At 43.5% G+C, this 18,606-nt stretch overlaps 1 protein-coding gene across 2 annotated transcripts in view; it reads left to right on the forward strand.

Annotated features, from left to right (window-relative positions):
* Positions 1 to 18,606, forward strand: part of LAMA5 (laminin subunit alpha 5) — a 347,753-nt gene that overhangs the window by 74,965 nt on the left and 254,182 nt on the right. The window contains exons 5-9 of one of the 2 annotated variants that reach the window (XM_078778157.1): positions 909 to 1,079; positions 3,096 to 3,193; positions 3,380 to 3,495; positions 8,851 to 8,969; positions 13,631 to 13,721. In XM_078778157.1, the coding sequence (XP_078634283.1) occupies positions 909 to 1,079; positions 3,096 to 3,193; positions 3,380 to 3,495; positions 8,851 to 8,969; positions 13,631 to 13,721 (595 nt within the window). The remainder of the gene's footprint in view (positions 1 to 908; positions 1,080 to 3,095; positions 3,194 to 3,379; positions 3,496 to 8,850; positions 8,970 to 13,630; positions 13,722 to 18,606) is intronic. The other variant, XM_078778158.1, reaches the window with a different exon arrangement.

An 18,606-nucleotide genomic window follows, 5' to 3' on the forward strand; every position in this document is an offset into this window, starting at 1 on the left:
ATTGTGCAGACGATAAGTGAGCTTTTCGCTTGGAGACGATAAATGTTCAAGTTCTTTGAAATCACCCATGGATGCACAATTTCTCTTGGGCCTAGCGACACAGCTCGGAGCATGGACTCAACTAGCCAGCCCAGGTATTTTAGTTGAGCCTGTGGTCTGTCAATGCCCTGCAAGGCCCAAGAGAATGCCTGCACCTGTGATTTGTATGTACCTTGAATATGTTTTGCCTCCTAGCAATAAGCTCACATCTCACATTCTTCGTCCTTTGCAACCTCCCCCTTCCCACCTGAGGCCTTCGTGCTTTTGAAAGGTGCCAAAGAATAACTTTGATTGTCGTTGGCCAAACGATGGCCTCCATCTTGCTGGTTTTCCCTCAATGCTATCAAAAAAGCCCACTAAGTGGAAGCGCAAGCTTTTCGCAGCTCGGATTGAGAATCGGAGGTGGCCTGCGGTAGATCCCAGGTCGGGGCAGCAACGCTTTCGACTCGCGTTGAGTGGTGCATGGAATCTCGGTAATTGACTCAATGATTGAGCAGAAAGGGCATTGGCGTGAGCCTGATTGAGAATCTGTGGAATCTTCTGGAATGTTCTTTAGCAGATGAGGTTTGCTCTAGAATGACCATAAATGTCAGGACATGCCATGTGGAATGTTATGGAGCCAAAGGTCGTGAAATGACCTCTTATCCAGGCACATGATGCCTCAACAGGCTGCAGCTGGAGTTTTTTAGTTGAGCATTTTTTTTAGGAATTGAGTTTGTTTTTTTTAATTATTTATTTATTTATTTGGAATAATTTTTAAGTGGGAATTGAGTTTTCATTCTTTCAAATGTATCCGTCTCCTGTGCAGTAAAACGTGTAACCATCACATGCCACGCTTTATCATTTGTCGGTTGTTTGAACCCCTCCAGATCGTCGTATCATTGGTAAATGGGCGCCCTGGCTCCACAAACTTCTCACACTCTCCTCACCTGCAAGCCTTCACCGAGGCCACGAGTGTGCGACTGCGCTTTTTACGCACCAGCACTCTGCTCGGACATCTCATGGGAAAAGCAAGGCGCAACCCCACGGTCACTCGCAGGGTACAATAAGCTACTTCACTTGTGATCTGTTGTTCCACTTTGTCTCTCTCTCTCTCTGTCTGTCTGTCTGTCTCTCTCTCTCTGTCTCTCTCTCTGTCTCTCTCTCTGTCTCTCTCTCTGTCTCTCTCTCTGTCTCTCTCTGTCTCTCTCTCTGTCTCTCTCTCTGTCTCTCTCTCTGTCTCTCTCTGTCTGTCTCTGTCTGTCTCTCTGTCTGTCTCTCTGTCTCTCTCTCTCTCTCTCTCTCCCTCTCCCTCTCCCTCTTCCTCTCCCTCTCCCTCTCCCTCTCCCTCTCCCTCTCTCTCTCTCTCTCTCTCTCTCTCTCTCTCCCACTCCCCTTGTCATCTTTTTAAACGTTACTTGCCAACATTCCCATACATCTAAAACTTCACTTGCACTCACTTGGCACTTTCCTCCAATTCACATGCCACCCCCGCAGCCCTCCCTGTGCCTTCATTTCACTCCTCCCTTTGGTTGGTGTCGTCCTCTTAATACTTTCATGAGGCTTAATATATAACTTGGTTTGATTTGGCTTCTTCTTCACCTTTGTCTCGCCTTTGGCCTCCTATTATAATGGGACTTCTTTCTTGCTTTGGGACTGACTTCCTCACCTTTGGCTCCCCCTCTCCCTCCTCCCATCACCAGCTCATTTATTTTCCAGATGTTTAAGACTCCTGTCAATTAGAAGATTTTCAACATTTTAAACTCGTTTATAATCTTTATTGTATTTGTAAAAATTATTTATTATTTTCTCCCTCCCCTCAGTAAGCCCACTCCCCCGCCAACCCTCCCCCCCCCCCCCCACCCTCATAACTCATAACCCCTCCAATCCCCACCGCAAACTCTCTACTGATCAGGGTCTGTAGATGTTATGAGAGATTAATTTAATGTTGTAAAAATATTTCCATGTTTTTATTCTGTTTAATTACAATTATTTTTGTACGTGAGTGCACAGTCTAATAGTTTGATTATTTTTTTGTTGTTATTTTATTTATTGATTTATTTATTGATTTCATTTCATTTGTTTAAAAAAATAAAAATTATTCCCAGATACTCCTGCTCGTTATATTTTATTTTTATTTTATTTTTATTTTAGTTTTACATTTTACTTTTTATTTTAGTTTTATATTTTACTTTTTATTTTAGTTTTACATTTTACTTTTTATTTTAGTTTTATATTTTACTTTTTATTTTATTTTTATGTTTTACTTTTTATTTAATTTTTATATTTTACTTCTTATTTTATTTTATATATATATATATTATTTTTTTATTTTTTTATTTTTATTTTTACTTTTTACATTTTTTTATTTTACTTCTTATTATATTTTATTTTATATTTTATATTTTATTATATTTTATCATTTTATATTTTATATTTTATATTTTATTTTATATTTTATATTTTATAATATTTTATTTTATATTTTATTTTATTTTATATTTTATTTTATTTTATTTTATATTTTATTATATTTTATTTTATATTTTATTTTATATTTTATTTTATTTTATATTTTATTTGGTATTTTATTTTGTATTTTATTTTATATTTTATTTTATATATATATATATATATATTACCACCACCTCCTTCACGCCCCTCACCACACCCACACAAGAAGTGTGCAAGTCCCGTAACTGCATGTGACACCTTTCCTTGCTGCATGTCCCATTTTGCTCAGGCATTTGGCGTGTTCTCAGTGAGACATTTCACACCTCCATTCACTCTATTTACCGTCATGTGACTCGGCTTTTCATCTTCCCTAAAACTGCAACCCCTCGTCGACCATGGTCTCAGCCTGACCTTCAAGCTACCTTTTTGGTACAATCTCCATGCTTTGGGGGAAACTTCACCAAGGCATGTTGATTGTGCGCCATTATTGTAAAACTTAACGAGTTATTTAATGAACACTGGGACCACTTTACCTTGTGCCCTCATGCCTCATTTTTTGGATTGTGGTTCCCATTTTAAAAAGAAAACTTTTGTTGTTAAACTCATCATTGTTGTTACTTTAGTATTTTTACAGCATCAAGGACATCAGCATCGGGGGGCGATGTGTTTGCAACGGGCATGCGGAGACCTGTTCGCCATTGGACCCTGGCAACCCGTACAGGTGGGTATCTGGCATGCACCAGGTCATGCACACACCTATAACGGGTGAACGGACAGAGAAGAGGGCAATCGGAGACTCGGCAGACTTGTGTTTTCGGTGGTGTTGCTGTGACTGATAGGTGGCATGAACACATTACCTGTGAAATGGTTCACACACGTGGCTGCATTTTTCCTCGTGTGCCTCCAGGCTGCACTGTGAATGTCAGCACAACACGTGTGGTTCTTCCTGCGGGGAGTGCTGCCCCGGTTTCAATCAGCAGCCTTGGCGCCCCGCCACTACGGACCACCCCAATGAGTGTCAGCGTATGTCTCACCCGGACCATTTTTAAAGATCCCTTCTATTTCAGGGCGATGACACCTGATTCTTACCTGTAATGTATAGATCCTCTTAAGGTAAAGATACAACAGGAAACAATAACTGCAAAACGCGAATAAAGAAACAGAATGATAAGCTGTTTCGGTTTAGGATTTGTGACTCGGAGGAATGACGGTGTTTGGGATTTGTGATCGGGATGCATGAAACTTTAGGATTTGTGATCTGGATGCATGAAACTGTTTGGGATTTGTGATCTGGATGCATGAAACTGTTTAGGATTTGTGATTGGGATGCATGAAACTTTAGGATTTGTGATCTGGATGCATGAAACTGTTTGGGATTTGTGATCTGGATGCATGAAACTGTTTAGGATTTGTGATTGGGATACATGAAACTATTTGGGATTTGTGATCTGGATGCATGAAACTGTTTAGGATTTGTGATCTGGATGCATGACACTGTTTGGGATTTGTGATCTGGGTGCATGAAACTATTTGGGATTTGTGATCTGGATGCATGAAACTATTTGGGATTTGTGATCTGGATGCATGAAACTGTTTAGGATTTGTGATTGGGATGCATGAAACTATTTGGGATTTGGGATTTGTGATCTGGATGCATGAAACTGTTTAGGATTTGTGATCTGGATGCATGAAACTGTTTAGGATTTGTGATCTGGATGCATGAAACTATTTGGGATTTGTGATCTGGATGCAAGAAACTGTTTAGGATTTGTGATTGGGATGCATGAAACTATTTGGGATTTGTGATCTGGATGCATGAAACTGTTTGGGATTTGTGATCTGGATTCATGAAGCTGTTTAGGATTTGTGCTTGGGATGCATGAAACTGTTTGGGATTTGTGACCTGGATGCATGAAGCTGTTGAGGATTTATGATCGGGATGCATGAAACTGTTTGGGATTTGTGATCGGGATGTACGACTCTGTTTAGGATTTGGGATTGGAGGTGTATGACGGCGTTTAGGATTTGTGATTGGGGATGCATGATGGTGTTTACAATTTGTGATTGGGGATACATGAAGCTGCATAGGTGAAGGATGCATGACTGTGTTTAGGATTTGTGATTGGGGATACATCACGGTGTTTAGAATTTGTGATTAGGGATGCATGACGGTGTTTAGAATTTGTGTTTGGGGATACATGACGGTGTTTAGAATTTGTGATTAGGGATGCATGATGGTGTTTAGAATTTGTGATTGGGGATACATGACGGTGTTTAGAATTTGTGTTTTGGGATGCATGATGGTGTTTCGAATTTGTGATTAGGGATGCATGATGGTGTTTCGAATTTGTGATTGGGGATACATGACGGTGTTTAGAATTTGTGATTCGGGATGCATGACGGTGTTTAGAATTTGTGTTTGGGGTCCATGATGGTGTTTAGAATTTGTGATTGGGGATACATGATGGTGTTTAGAATTTGTGATTAGGGATGCATGATGGTGTTTCGAATTTGTGATTGGGGATACATGACGGTGTTTAGAATTTGTGATTAGGGATGCATGATGATGTTTAGAATTTGTGTTTGGGGATGCATGACGGTGTTTAGAATTTGTGATTAGGGATGCATGATGATGTTTAGAATTTGTGTTTGGGGATGCATGATGATGTTTAGAATTTGTGATAAGGGATGCATGATGATGTTTAGAATTTGTGATTGGGGATGCATGACGGTGTTTAGAATTTGTGTTTGGGGTCCATGATGGTGTTTAGAATTTGTGATTGGGGATACATGATGGTGTTTAGAATTTGTGATTAGGGATGCATGATGATGTTTAGAATTTGTGATTAGGGATGCATGATGATGTTTAGAATTTGTGTTTGGGGATGCATGATGATGTTTAGAATTTGTGATTAGGGATGCATGACGGTGTTTAGAATTTGTGATTAGGGATGCATGATGATGTTTAGAATTTGTGATTAGGGATGCATGATGATGTTTAGAATTTGTGTTTGGGGATGCATGCCGGTGTTTAGAATTTGTGATTAGGGATGCATGATGATGTTTAGAATTTGTGATTAGGGATGCATGATGATGTTTAGAATTTGTGTTTGGGGATGCATGCCGGTGTTTAGAATTTGTGATTAGGGATGCATGATGATGTTTAGAATTTGTGTTTGGGGATGCATGCCGGTGTTTAGAATTTGTGATTAGGGATGCATGACGGTGTTTAGAATTTGTGATTGGGGATACATGACGGTGTTTAGAATTTGTGATTAGGGATGCATGACGGTGTTTAGAATTTGTGATTAGGGATGCATGATGATGTTTAGAATTTGTGTTTGGGGATGCATGCCGGTGTTTAGAATTTGTGATTAGGGATGCATGACGGTGTTTAGAATTTGTGTTTGGGGATGCATGATGGTGTTTAGAATTTGTGATTAGGGATGCATGAAGCCGTTTCAGATTTATTATTGGGATGTATGGTGGTGTTTAGAATTTGTGATTGGGGATGCATGACGGTGTTTAGAATTTGTGATTAGGGATGCATGACGGTGTTTAGAATTTGTGTTTGGGGATGCATGATGGTGTTTAGAATTTGTGATTAGGGATGCATGAAGCCGTTTCAGATTTATTATTGGGATGTATGGTGGTGTTTAGAATTTGTGATTGGGGATGCATGACGGTGTTTAGAATTTGTGATTGGGGATGCATGACGGTGTTTAGAATTTGTGATTAGGGATGCATGACGGTGTTTAGAATTTGTGATTAGGGATGCATGATGGTGTTTAGAATTTGTGATTGGGGATGCATGACGGTGTTTAGAATTTGTGATTGGGGATGCATGACGGTGTTTAGAATTTGTGATTAGGGATGCATGACGGTGTTTAGAATTTGTGTTTGGGGATGCATGATGGTGTTTAGAATTTGTGATTAGGGATGCATGACGGTGTTTAGAATTTGTGTTTGGGGATGCATGATGGTGTTTAGAATTTGTGATTAGGGATGCATGAAGCCGTTTCAGATTTATTATTGGGATGTATGGTGGTGTTTAGAATTTGTGATTGGGGATACATGACGGTGTTTAGAATTCGTGATTGGGGATACATGAAGCCGTTTCAGATTTATTATTGCGATGTATGATGGTTTTTCGGATTTTTCATCAGGATGCACTCAGCTGTTTCGAATTTGTGACAGTGTTTATGCTATATTTAAGTTCAGTTAAATAATTAAAGACACGGTTATCCCAGGCTAGAGCAAAAGAGAGTTATTGTAAAATCCCCATGCCTTGTATTCCTCACCGACACACCCTGCACGAACACTGTCTCTTTGTATTTCTCAATGAGAAATTGCTCAGCCAAGAAGCCACCAAAAGCATCAAAACACATGAGGCTTTGATAAATGCCAGTCCAGTTGACCTTTTGAACATCATGCAATCATTCAGTGGAAAATTGTTTTGATTTGAATTGCCCTGCTTGTTCAGTTTATTTTTTTTCTAAAGTGTTGCAGATATGTAAAGATGTGCACTTCTGGCAGAAAGCATGAAATTTGTTATATAGGAGTTTTCAAGGATGCTGATTCCAAAAAATAGGGTAGCAAGGGGCCAGAATACCTGGTAGCAAGGGGCCAGAATAACTCTTCCTATCCAAAAGCAGGTTTGAAATTTGTGGTAGGGTACATTCCAAATTTGGCAGCGGTGGCAGAAATGGTGGAAGCAAGGAGCAAGGGGGCTAGGACGAGGGTAGGGGATGACGAGGGGAAGTGGTGCAGGGCGAGGAAGAGGAGAGCGTTGTCTCATTACATGTCGCAATACACTCTGGGAGGGAAGGGATGCGAGGAGGGTGTTGAAAGAAAGGGAGAGGAGCGGAGTGAGGAGGGGGGGGGGCATGGTGGGAGTGAGGAAGGGGGGGGGGGGAGAGAACGAGGAAGGAGCGGGGTGAAGAGGTGTGAAACGAGTGACGCCTCAAAAATAGATTGGAAATTTTTCCGAGCAAATGAATTAAGATATTATTACAATATTTTCCAATGCTCTCTTGAACTCGAAATTCACTTATCCTGTTGTTTTACTCATTGTATTTCCTCCCGTTACATTTATCATCGTTCTTTCAATTCAATATTTGAGCCTGGCGTTGGCTTAGCGGTTAGGGTGCCGGCTTGGGATCCTAGGATCCTGGGTTCGAATCCAGGTCGATCGCTGAATTAACGCCAGGGGGGTTGACTCAGCCTGTCATCCTTCCGAGGTCGGCAAATTGAGTACCAGCTTGCTGGGATGAATGATCACGGTGTGTACCCCGATTCAGAATAGGCACACCGTATCCCTGCGCATCGCAAGAGGCGACCAAGGGTTGGTGTCAGGAAGGGCATCCGGCCATAAAAACATTGCCTCAAACAGGGAACCATGATTGTCATGGGGCCCGCAAGGCTAACCCCTGCTCTAGCGGGGAGAAATGGCCTTAAAACGATCATTCATTCATTCATTTCAATTCAATATTTAATTTTATTTATTTTGCCTTCCTAACTTCGGATGATTTCCCCACAGAGAACTCAGCCACTGGTGCCTTCGCTGCGACCCCCTGGTTAATTATTTTCGTTGCACTCGATGAAGTTACACTTTCGGCATTCCTTAATCTTTTCTTCACAAAATATGATTGTCCGAATAGTAGAAAAAGGAAAGCTTCATGCTTTGGCAATTTCACACTCATATGGAGAAGTAGGGATCATAGTCTTGCTTGAAGTAAATATGTAAGTACACTCTAAATTACAATACTAAGTAAATATGTAAATTTGAGATTTCACTCCAGATTTTGACACTTAATTAGTCCACATATGCCGATCCTCAAATCTGATGACAGACTTCAATCATATACTTTAATTAGTCTATGAGAGTACATCGTGGCTCCAAGGCAAGGCATTTTTTGAGCAGGCCTAACCAATGGTGCTTAAAAACCCTGCCTGGTGAAAGTGGGCTGACCAAGAATCAGCTTTTTGTTGATTTTTCTTGATGAGAGCCCAGGTAATTATCTCCTAAGAGGTATTTAAGTAAGTCTTGGTCGCGTCAGACAAACGAGAAAGGAAAAAGCAACGCCAGATAAGCGCCGTGTACCAGAGGACATGGGGCCTGGATGCGGTTCTGCCAGACCTGTCTCTCACCCACTCCCGCTGAGAACCCTCCACTCTCTCACCTTAGGACATGAGATGATGGTGCATTGCCAACTTGATACACACACACACCCTGGTTGCTTTGCACCATGGGAATAGTGAGGATTGGAACTGTGTTGCCAACTGTGTTGAGTAACATCGAGTTTTTCCTGAGTTAAAGTGGTTTCATATTAACTTGCGTTGAGTAACACTTACAGTTTGGTTTTCCTCATTCGACAGCTTGTTTCTGTCATGGTCATTCGGATGACTGTGTGTTTGATGAGCAAGTGTTACGTAGGAGGGAGAGTCTGAACATCCATGGCCAGTATGAGGGTGGCGGACGCTGCTTAAACTGCCAGGTAATGAATGAAGATAACGGATGCCAATGGGTGGTTTGGGTGACACTATAAATTGTTTGATGGTGAGGAGTGAATATGGTTTGTTTTATTGAAAGACCGGGCAACAATGAGGTACAATACTTCTTCATAAGGATAGGTGAGAGGGAAGAGTTAATATTCCTTATTTCAATGAAGTAATGAAGAAATAATAGTAATTATGTAAGAATGACTTCTTGCTTTGAAGAACGGGAGAAATGGGACTTGGGGTTGGGGGGAGGGGAGAGTGGAGGTTTGGGGGTGTGGGAGAGTGGGTATATGGGATTTCGATTAGGGATGTAGAGTGGAGGACTTGAGGTTGGGGAGGGAGAGTGGAGGACTTGGGGTTGGGGGATGGAGAGTGGGGACTTGGGTTGGGGATGGAGAGTGGAGGACTTGGGTTGGGATGGAGAGTGAGGACTTGGGGTTGGGGATGGAGAGTGGAGGACTTGGGGTTGGGGGATGGAGAGTGGAGGACTTGAGGTTGGGGAGGGAGAGTGGAGGACTTGGGGTTGGGGATGGAGAGTGGAGGACTTGGGGTTGGGGATGGAGAGTGGAGGACTTGGGGTTGGGGGATGGAGAGTGGAGGACTTGGGGTGGGGATGGAGAGTGGAGGACTTGAGGTTGGGGAGGGAGAGTGGAGGACTTGGGGTAGGGAGGGAGAGTGGAGGATTTGGGTTGGATGGGGGAGGGGGTGGGTGTGTGTGGTCGAGGTCTTTGGGGTTGGGGATGGAGAGTGGAGGACTTGGGGTTGGGGGATGGAGAGTGGAGGACTTGAGGTTGGGGAGGGAGAGTGGAGGACTTGAGGTTGGGGAGGGTTGGGGATGGAGAGTGGAGGACTTGGGGTTGGGGGATGGAGAGTGGAGGACTTGAGGTTGGGGAGGGAGAGTGGAGGACTTGAGGTTGGGGAGGGAGAGTGGAGGACTTGAGGTTAGGGAGGGAGAGTGGAGGATTTGAGGTTGGGGAGGAAGAGTGGAGACTTGGGGTTAGGAGGTTGAGTGGAGGACTTGAGGTTGGGGGATGGAGAGTGAGGACTTGAGGTTGGGGATGGAGAGTGGAGGACTTGAGGTTGGGGAGGAAGAGTGGAGGACTTGGGGTTAGGGAGGGAGAGTGGAGGATTTGGGGTTGATGGGGGAGGGGGTGGGTGTGTGTGGTCGAGGTCTTTGTGTTTGGGGTGGGGTGGGGGGGGGGGGGGAGGGAGGGGAATTGAGGACCTTGGGTTGGCTAAGGTTGGCTAAGAGTTGAGAATTTCGGTTTAGGGGTGGGGATCTGTTTAATGAAGTAACATCTTTAGGAATCACATAGCTAGACAATATTAAATTCCCATCATCTATCTATAATTCCAGTAATCTCTGTGTGTCTGTCTGTGTGTATGTCTGTGTGGTCTGTGACCGCTGTTTTCTCGACAACCACGGTCCGATATACTTTAACTTGCCAGGTATATTGCTGGGGACCTGAGGATGTGCCTTTTCAAGGTTTCATATTAATCGGAGAAGTAGTTACCGAGCTATGTCCAAAAAACGATTCAACCAATCAGAGAGCAGCGAGCTATCACGTGTGCCGAACGTGCCGAACAGACTCTGCCTCGGACGGCACATTTGAGAGCGTATTCATTTATTTCACGTTGGCAAACTATGTTGCCGCTATGTTGGCGTTAAACTATGTTTTAAAACTAATTAAAACTAATTTGCGATTCTTTCGCTTTCCTGCGCGTTTGTGCACGCTATGGCGATTTCTTTACCAAACTCCGCAAGCCGTTCGCTTTGGACCAAACCATTTCATGTAAATAGAGGGGGGGGATTGTCACCGTACTCGCAAGCCGTTCGCTTTGGACCAAACCATTTCATGTAAATAGAGGGGGGGGATTGTCACCGTACTCGCAAGCCGTTCGCTTTGGACCAAACCATTTCATGTAAATAGAGGGGGGGGATTGTCACGTACTCGCAAGCCGTTCGCTTTGGCTTTGTGAATGGACCAAACCATTTCATGTAAATAGAGGGGGGGGATATAATTTTACATATATATTATAGTACGGGCATGCCCTAGTATATTTAATACAACTATGCCGGCCAACGCTGCGAAGCACAATTTTGTTGAAGTCACATTTTACATTATGCGGAATTTCCAAGGGTTACCTGTAGTACTTTAAAATGCATGTTTTCTTTTCATTTTCGTTTAAATGTCATGGGATTCTACAACTCTTGCTGTTGAAATGTGATTTGGAGCACCTGCTCATTTGCATTACCAAATCCAAGCTGACCCTGCTCACATCTTTCATTCTTTTCAGTGTTGAGTTTTGGAGAATGCAAACTCATGCTTGGATGGTTGCATAATTTGTTTTGTTGTAGTAATTGTAATTCCTTTACCTCTCGGTCATACCTGAGAGGTCGAACAGGAGGGTACAGGGGCGACGTGGCTATCCCAGAGGGGCGACGTGGCTATCCCAGATGGGCGACGTGGCTATCCCAGAGGGGCGACGTGGCTATCCCAGAGGGGCGACTTGGCTATCCCAGAGGGGCGACGTGGCTATCCCAGAGGGGCGACGTGGCTATCCCAGAGGGGCGACGTGGCTATCCCAGAGGGGCGACGTGGCTATCCCAGAGGGGCGACGTGGCTATCCCAGAGGGGCGAGGTGGCTATCCCAGGTGGGCGACGTGGCCATCCCAGATGGGCGACGTGGCCATCCCAGATGGGCGACGTGGCCATCCCAGAGGGGTGACGTGGCCATCCCAGAGGGGCGACGTGGCCATCCCAGAGGGGCGACGTGGCCATCCCAGAGGGGCGACGTGGCCATCCCAGAGGGGCGACGTGGCCATCCCAGAGGGGCGACGTGGCCATCCCAGAGGGGTGACGTGGCCATCCCAGAGGGGTGACGTGGCCATCCCAGAGGGGTGACGTGGCCATCCCAGAGGGGTGACGTGGCCATCCCAGAGGGGTGACGTGGCCATCCCAGAGGGGTGACGTGGCCATCCCAGAGGGGTGACGTGGCTGTCCCAGAGGGGTGACGTGGCTGTCCCAGAGGGGTGACGTGGCTGTCCCAGAGGGGTGACGTGGCTGTCCCAGAGGGGCGACGTGGCTGTCCCAGAGGGGCGACGTGGCTATCCCAGAGGGGTGACGTGGCTATCCCAGAGGGGTGACGTGGCTATCCCAGAGGGGTGACGTGGCTATCCCAGAGGGGTGACGTGGCTATCCCAGAGGGGTGACGTGGCTATCCCAAAGGGGTGACGTGGCTATCCCAAAGGGGTGACGTGGCTATCCCAGAGGGGTGACGTGGCTATCCCAGAGGGGTGACGTGGCTATCCCAGAGGGGTGACGTGGCTATCCCAGAGGGGTGACGTGGCTATCCCAGAGGGGTGACGTGGCTATCCCAGAGGGGTGACGTGGCTATCCCAAAGGGGTGACGTGGCTATCCCAAAGGGGTGACGTGGCTATCCCAGAGGGGTGACGTGGCTGTCCCCCAAGGGAGAAGTGACTCTTACTAAATTAACCATTTGCGTTTATTATTGCCGTTATACACTACTAGGACGTGCCCGTACGTGCGTGCAAAAAAGCGTGCGTGCAAACAACAACAACAAAAAAAAACTTTGAAACCACGTGGCAGTAACGACCACAGAACCCCCCCCCCTCTATTTACATGAAATGGTTTGGTCCATTCGCAACGACCACAGAACCCCCCCCCCCCCTCTATTTACATGAAATGGTTTGGTCCATTCGCAAAGCCAAAGCGAACGGCAAACGGCTAAATCGCCATAGCTCGGTAACTACTTCTCCGATTAATTTCAAACCTTGAAAAGGCACATCCTCGGGTCCCCAGCAATATACCTGGCAAGTTTCAAGTATATCGGACCGGTAGTTGTCGAGAAACAGTGGTCACAGACAAACACACAGACACACAGACATTCACACAGAGATTACTGGAATTATAGATAGACTAGGGCATGCCCGTACTATATATATATCTAAAATTATATCCCCCCCCCCTCTATTTACATGAAATGGTTTGGTCCATTCGCAAAGCCAAAGCGAACGGCTTGCGAGTACGGTGACAATCCCCCCCCTCTATTTACATGAAATGGTTTGGCCCAAAGCGAACGGCTTGCGAGTACGGTGACAATCCCCCCCCCTCTATTTACATGAAATGGTTTGGTCCAAAGCGAACGGCTTGCGAGTACGGTGACAATCCCCCCCCCTCTATTTACATGAAATGGTTTGGTCCAAAGCGAACGGCTTGCGGAGTTTGGTAAATAAATCGCCATAGCTCGGTAACTACTTGTCCGATTAATATGAAACCTTGAAAAGGCACATCCTCGGGTCCCCAGCAATATACCTGGCAAGTTTCAAGTATATCGGACCCGTGGTTGTCGAGAAACAGCGGTCACAGACAAACACACAAACACACAGACACACAGACACACAGAGATTACTGGAATTATAGATAGATTATGTCCTCAGAAACTAGTTATTACTTTATTTGAATATTGATGAAGCATGGAAGATTTCTCACAAACACAAACTATTGACCTGAAAATTAGTTTGTTCGAATTTGTGTTATTGTTTATTTTAAACGATCTACAACCAGCATGAACACAAAGAAACGACAGCACATGGCATCAGAGTGTGAACCATTTTCTGCTTCATGTGTTTAGCACAACACAGCCGGAGTGAACTGCGAGCAATGCGACGTGGGCTTCTACCGACCGGTCGGCCTTTCTCCCAACTCTGCTCATGCCTGCCAAGGTCAGCTTTCCGAAACCGCTCTCGTTGTTCACATTATTTACTTTTTTTCATCAAAATGTTTTCAATTGTCATAAGTTATGGTTGATATGTTCCGGGTGGTATGAACCAGTTGGTGTTGAGAACGTATGTGAGACATTTGGCTGATTCCACAATAGGTTTTAAAAAGCCAATCAAAATGTATAAATACAGTTTATGGGAAATGTCACACACGTATTTTAGTTTGTGGCCACCTGTCTATATAATTTTTCATCGATTCTGCAATGATGTGTGATTGTTATTTTGTAACAGTCACCAGTATATGCATGGTGTCCACAAATTACCGTTCCGAATTCAAACCATCATAAAACTAGAACGGCACTCGGTAGAGCCTCCTCTGCCCGGCTGAACAGTTTATGTTTTATATCCACTGATAGGTCAGATCTGGATTCGGAACTGAACCAAAATCTCATCGGCTTGTTCTTGTCACCTAACCAACTCGTCCACCAAGTTTAGTCATAACTCGTCCATAATTTTTTTTTAAACATGTTATATATCGTTTTTCGCCCGACCTCTCAATGGTGAAGAATCACTTAAAAATTAAATAACTCGTATCCGAATCCATATTCAGATCTTCACCAAAATCGAATCAATTCATCCTTGTCACATACCCAACCTGTCCACCAGGTTTTGTCCAAATTTGTCCTTAACTTTTTGAGATATCCTGCTATGTATCGTTTTTGGCCCTTTCTCCCAATGGTGAAGAATCTTAAAAATTAAATAATTATCATATTCGAATACATATTCAGATCTTCACCAAAATCTAATCGAATCGTCCTTGTCACACTCCCAACATGTCAACCAAGTTTCGTCCAAATCCATCCATAACTTTTTGAGATATCCTGCTATGCATTGTTTTTAGCCCGATCTCCCAATATTGAAGAATCACTTCAAAAATTCTCTTAGCCGGATCCGAATCCAGATTTTCACCAAAATCGAATCATTTCGTCCATGTGACATACACTACCACGATGCCAAATTTTGTCCGAATCCGGCCACAACCTTTTGAGATATCTTGTTCACAGACAAACAAACAAACAAACAAACTAGAAGGCCGCTCAGTAGAGCACATACTCCCGCCATGGGTCAAGTTGGAACAGTACGATTTCACAAAAGTTTGAGGGAGTAGTTCAGTGACGACACAAGACAAGACAACACAAGGCAGACACTGCACAGATATATATATGTCGAATATATAGAAGATAATGTTTAAAAAAAACAAGGCAATTTCACTTACATTTTCGGATTCAGCGTTTAATTCTATATAAGTGAGTGTATTTTGAGGCATGTGTGACTTCAAATAAAATTATAAGCCAGGAAAAACGTTCGTTTCATTCCTTAGGGATACAACATGTAAAACTGGCCCAAACGTGAAAACAAAACTCGCTCATTTTAAGTCGTACAAGCTAATGCGACCACTCATTCTTCTGGGAAGAATCCCGTGCACATGCTGGTCACACTTATAAGTCACCTAAGTCTTTATAAGTTCATCAAATACTGACACCGCGATTGACATTCGCTGAGGTAAATGTTGATATCTCTTCTGATGTTAAAAAAACAGTTTTAAAGCATTATGCGTATCAAACGATACATTTTATGAAACGGGGAAACCTAATACACACTTTGGTGGTTTTAAAATGACAGAATGTCTTTATTAGAAGAAAAAAAAAAGAACATTGAAGACGACGCTGCTAAAACATACACTGCTCTAACGCATAACCACGACTTTAAACTACATTCACAACAAATATGAAAACTATTTTCATATCACAATGTTAAAGATAGAATATATAGAAGATAATGTTAAAAAAATGAGCCCTATCTTCCAATGGTAAAAAATCCTTCAAAAAATTCCTGGATCTGGAATAATATCCTGAGCTTCACCAAAAACGAATCAACTCTTCCTTATCCCAAGGGCAATCATCCCACCAACTTTCATCCAAATCCATTCAGAAGTTTTCCAGATATCTTGTTCACGAACACACACACACACACACACACACACACACACACGGACGGACACGATCGAATGCATTACTCCCGAACTCCCGAGCGGGAGTAACAAAGAAATGAACTAGAACGCCACTCAGTAGAGCGCATACTCCCGCAGTGGGTGGCCGCTGCTGAGCCCTATCTTCCAATGGTAAAAAAATCCTTCAAAAAAATTCCTGGATCCGGAGTAATATCCTGAGCTTCACCAAAAACTAAGCAATTCTTCCTTATCCCAAGGGAAATCATCCCACCAACGTTCATCCAAATCCATTCAGAACTTTTCCAGATATCAAACACATGAACACACAAACACACACACGGACGGATCCGATCAAATGCATTACTCCCTGGTGGGAGTAAAAATCGGTCAGAGACCAATGACTTGCCGGAATGTACTTTTTTATCGGCCATTTTGGACAAATATGGCGGCCGAACCACGTGACCGATGACGTCATCATTATTTGTTTTATAAACTAATTTATTCCTCGATTATGCTCAAGAAATTCATCTTGATCGGATGAAGTTTTGTACTTGTCGAATTACGACGTCATAATGGAGGCACCTATGACATGATCATTAACATATTTTATTCCCCATGGAGAGTTCTTTACAATGAGCCATGTCTCAATTTTTTCTATTCAGCACTTTTGGAGATATAGAGGTGCAAAGTTTTACGGTTTTTCCAAGATGGCGGCCGAACCACGTGACCGATGACGTCATCATTAATTGTTTTCTAAACTAATTTATTCCTAGATAATGCTCAAGAAATTTCATCTTGATCGGATGAAGTTTTGTATTTGTCGAATTATGACGTCATAATGGAGGCTTTGGGCCGAGAGAGTTAAAAATTGGGCACAGTCTATTCCAGGGCAAGACAAATATGTGTGTAAAGTATGGCGATTCTATGTGCAAGGATGTAGACGTAGTACTACGCACAAACAAACAAACAGACAGACAGACAAACCAACCAACCAACATTCCGGCAAGTAACAAACATGAAAAATCACTCGAAGCGACACTTGGCAAAACGGAACAAAGTAGAATGGCACTCAGTAGAGCATCCTTTTGACCTCAAAAAGAAGTAGTGGTTGAATTCTGTGACCTGATATGCAATTCGTCTTCAAAGTTTAAGTTAATCGGATGAAAATTGAAAATTTTAGAAATTTGGCCTGTGACCTCAAAAATAGTTGGTGGTTGGTTTCAATAAGCTGATATGAAAATCCTATTCAGTTTTCAAGTCAATCAGATGAAAATTGAGGATTTTAGAAATTTGAAAAAAGTGGTTGACCTTTTGACCTCAAAATTATATAGGATTTTGTCAGTCCACAAACTCTACTATTTTTTGAAGTTTCGTGAATATCAGTTTAAAATTGTGACCTGTACGCAAGTATAAGTGAGCGGACAGATAGACACACACACAATGAAGGAGTGATCAACATATTTGTGAAAAACATTTTTTTTTTGCCAAGTAACAAGAAATATGTCGTTCATCGCGCGATACTTGCGAAATCCCTAAAATAAGTTGTTGGCTGATGATGACCTCAAAAATAATTGGTGGTTGAAATCAGTGACCATATATGCAAATCTTCTTATTTTTTTTCAAGTCAATCAGATGAAAATTGAGGATTTTAGAAATCTTGCCTATGTTGACCTTTTGGCCTATGATGATGTAACAAAATACTTGTTGGTTGAATTCAGTGACCAGATATGCAAATCCTCTTAAAATTTCAAGTTGGATGAAAATTGAGGATTTTCGATTTTATTTTATTTTTATTTTTTTTTTGTATACAAGATCGAGGCTCGTGAAAGATCGAACATTAATCACACAGAAAGACAAACCGACACATAAAACATATAACATCGGGAGCGGTAGACAAGATGGGGAGAGAGGGGGAAGGACACAAACACAACATTTGAGAGCAGGGACCGAAAGACATGGAGACATCGAGAGATCTGTGGGAGGGAGAGTGCTTTGGGGGGGGGGGGGGGGAGGCATGGGAAGGGTGGGTGGGAGAGGTATAAAACATATGGACACTGCCAGGACTTCCAGGAAAGAAGTTGGAATTTCAAACAAGGTGGATCTGGGGTGAATTAGCGGGGGTAGAAAAGATCAAGGTTTTGGATGGGGGAAGATAAGAGATGGTGGTGAACAGCTGTTTTAAAGACCTGGAGGGAGGAGTGGGATTGAAGGGAGTGTGGGAGTTTGTTCCAGAGGCGGGAGAAAAGAGGAATGAAAGAGTGAAGGTGAGCAGAGAGCCGAGATTTCGGCAGTTTAACCATCAGAGGGTTGCTGGCAGATCTTGTGCGACCTGTAGGAATATTTGGGGGACAGAGCACAGCGAGAGCTGGGGGAGCAAGGCCGGAGAGGAGTCGGTAGAAGACAGAAAGACCACCTACCTGCCTGCGGTGAGTGAGTGAAAGGCCCTCAGAGATAGCTTCATCGCGAGAGATTCCAATGATACTGAAAGCTTTGGTTTCAACAGCGTGAAGCCGAGCTAGGTGTGAGGCAGGAGCACCGGCCCATAGGGGAGAACAGTATTCCATTGAGCTGCGGATGAAAGCCTTGTATGTGGTGAGGAGCTCAGGTGTGCCTAGGAAGGACTTCGCACGACGCAGGATGCCCAGTCGGCGACTGGCTTTGGAGGCCAGCTTGGAAATGTGGTTTTCCCAAGAAAGATCATGGCAGATAGTGAGACCCAAAAGCTTGAGCGACAGAACTTCTTGGAGAGGATTGTTGAGAAAGTAGATGGGAGGGTTGTCCAGTCGATATTTTCAGAGAGACATAGTAAGAGTGTGAGATTTGTCAGGATTGAAAGACATGGTCCACTTGTTTGACCAGTCTGTGATTTTGTCCAGG

This window comes from Myxine glutinosa, chromosome 5 (genome assembly GCF_964187855.1).
Source record: "Myxine glutinosa chromosome 5, kmMyxGlut1.1, whole genome shotgun sequence".
Lineage (NCBI taxonomy): Eukaryota > Metazoa > Chordata > Myxini > Myxiniformes > Myxinidae > Myxine > Myxine glutinosa.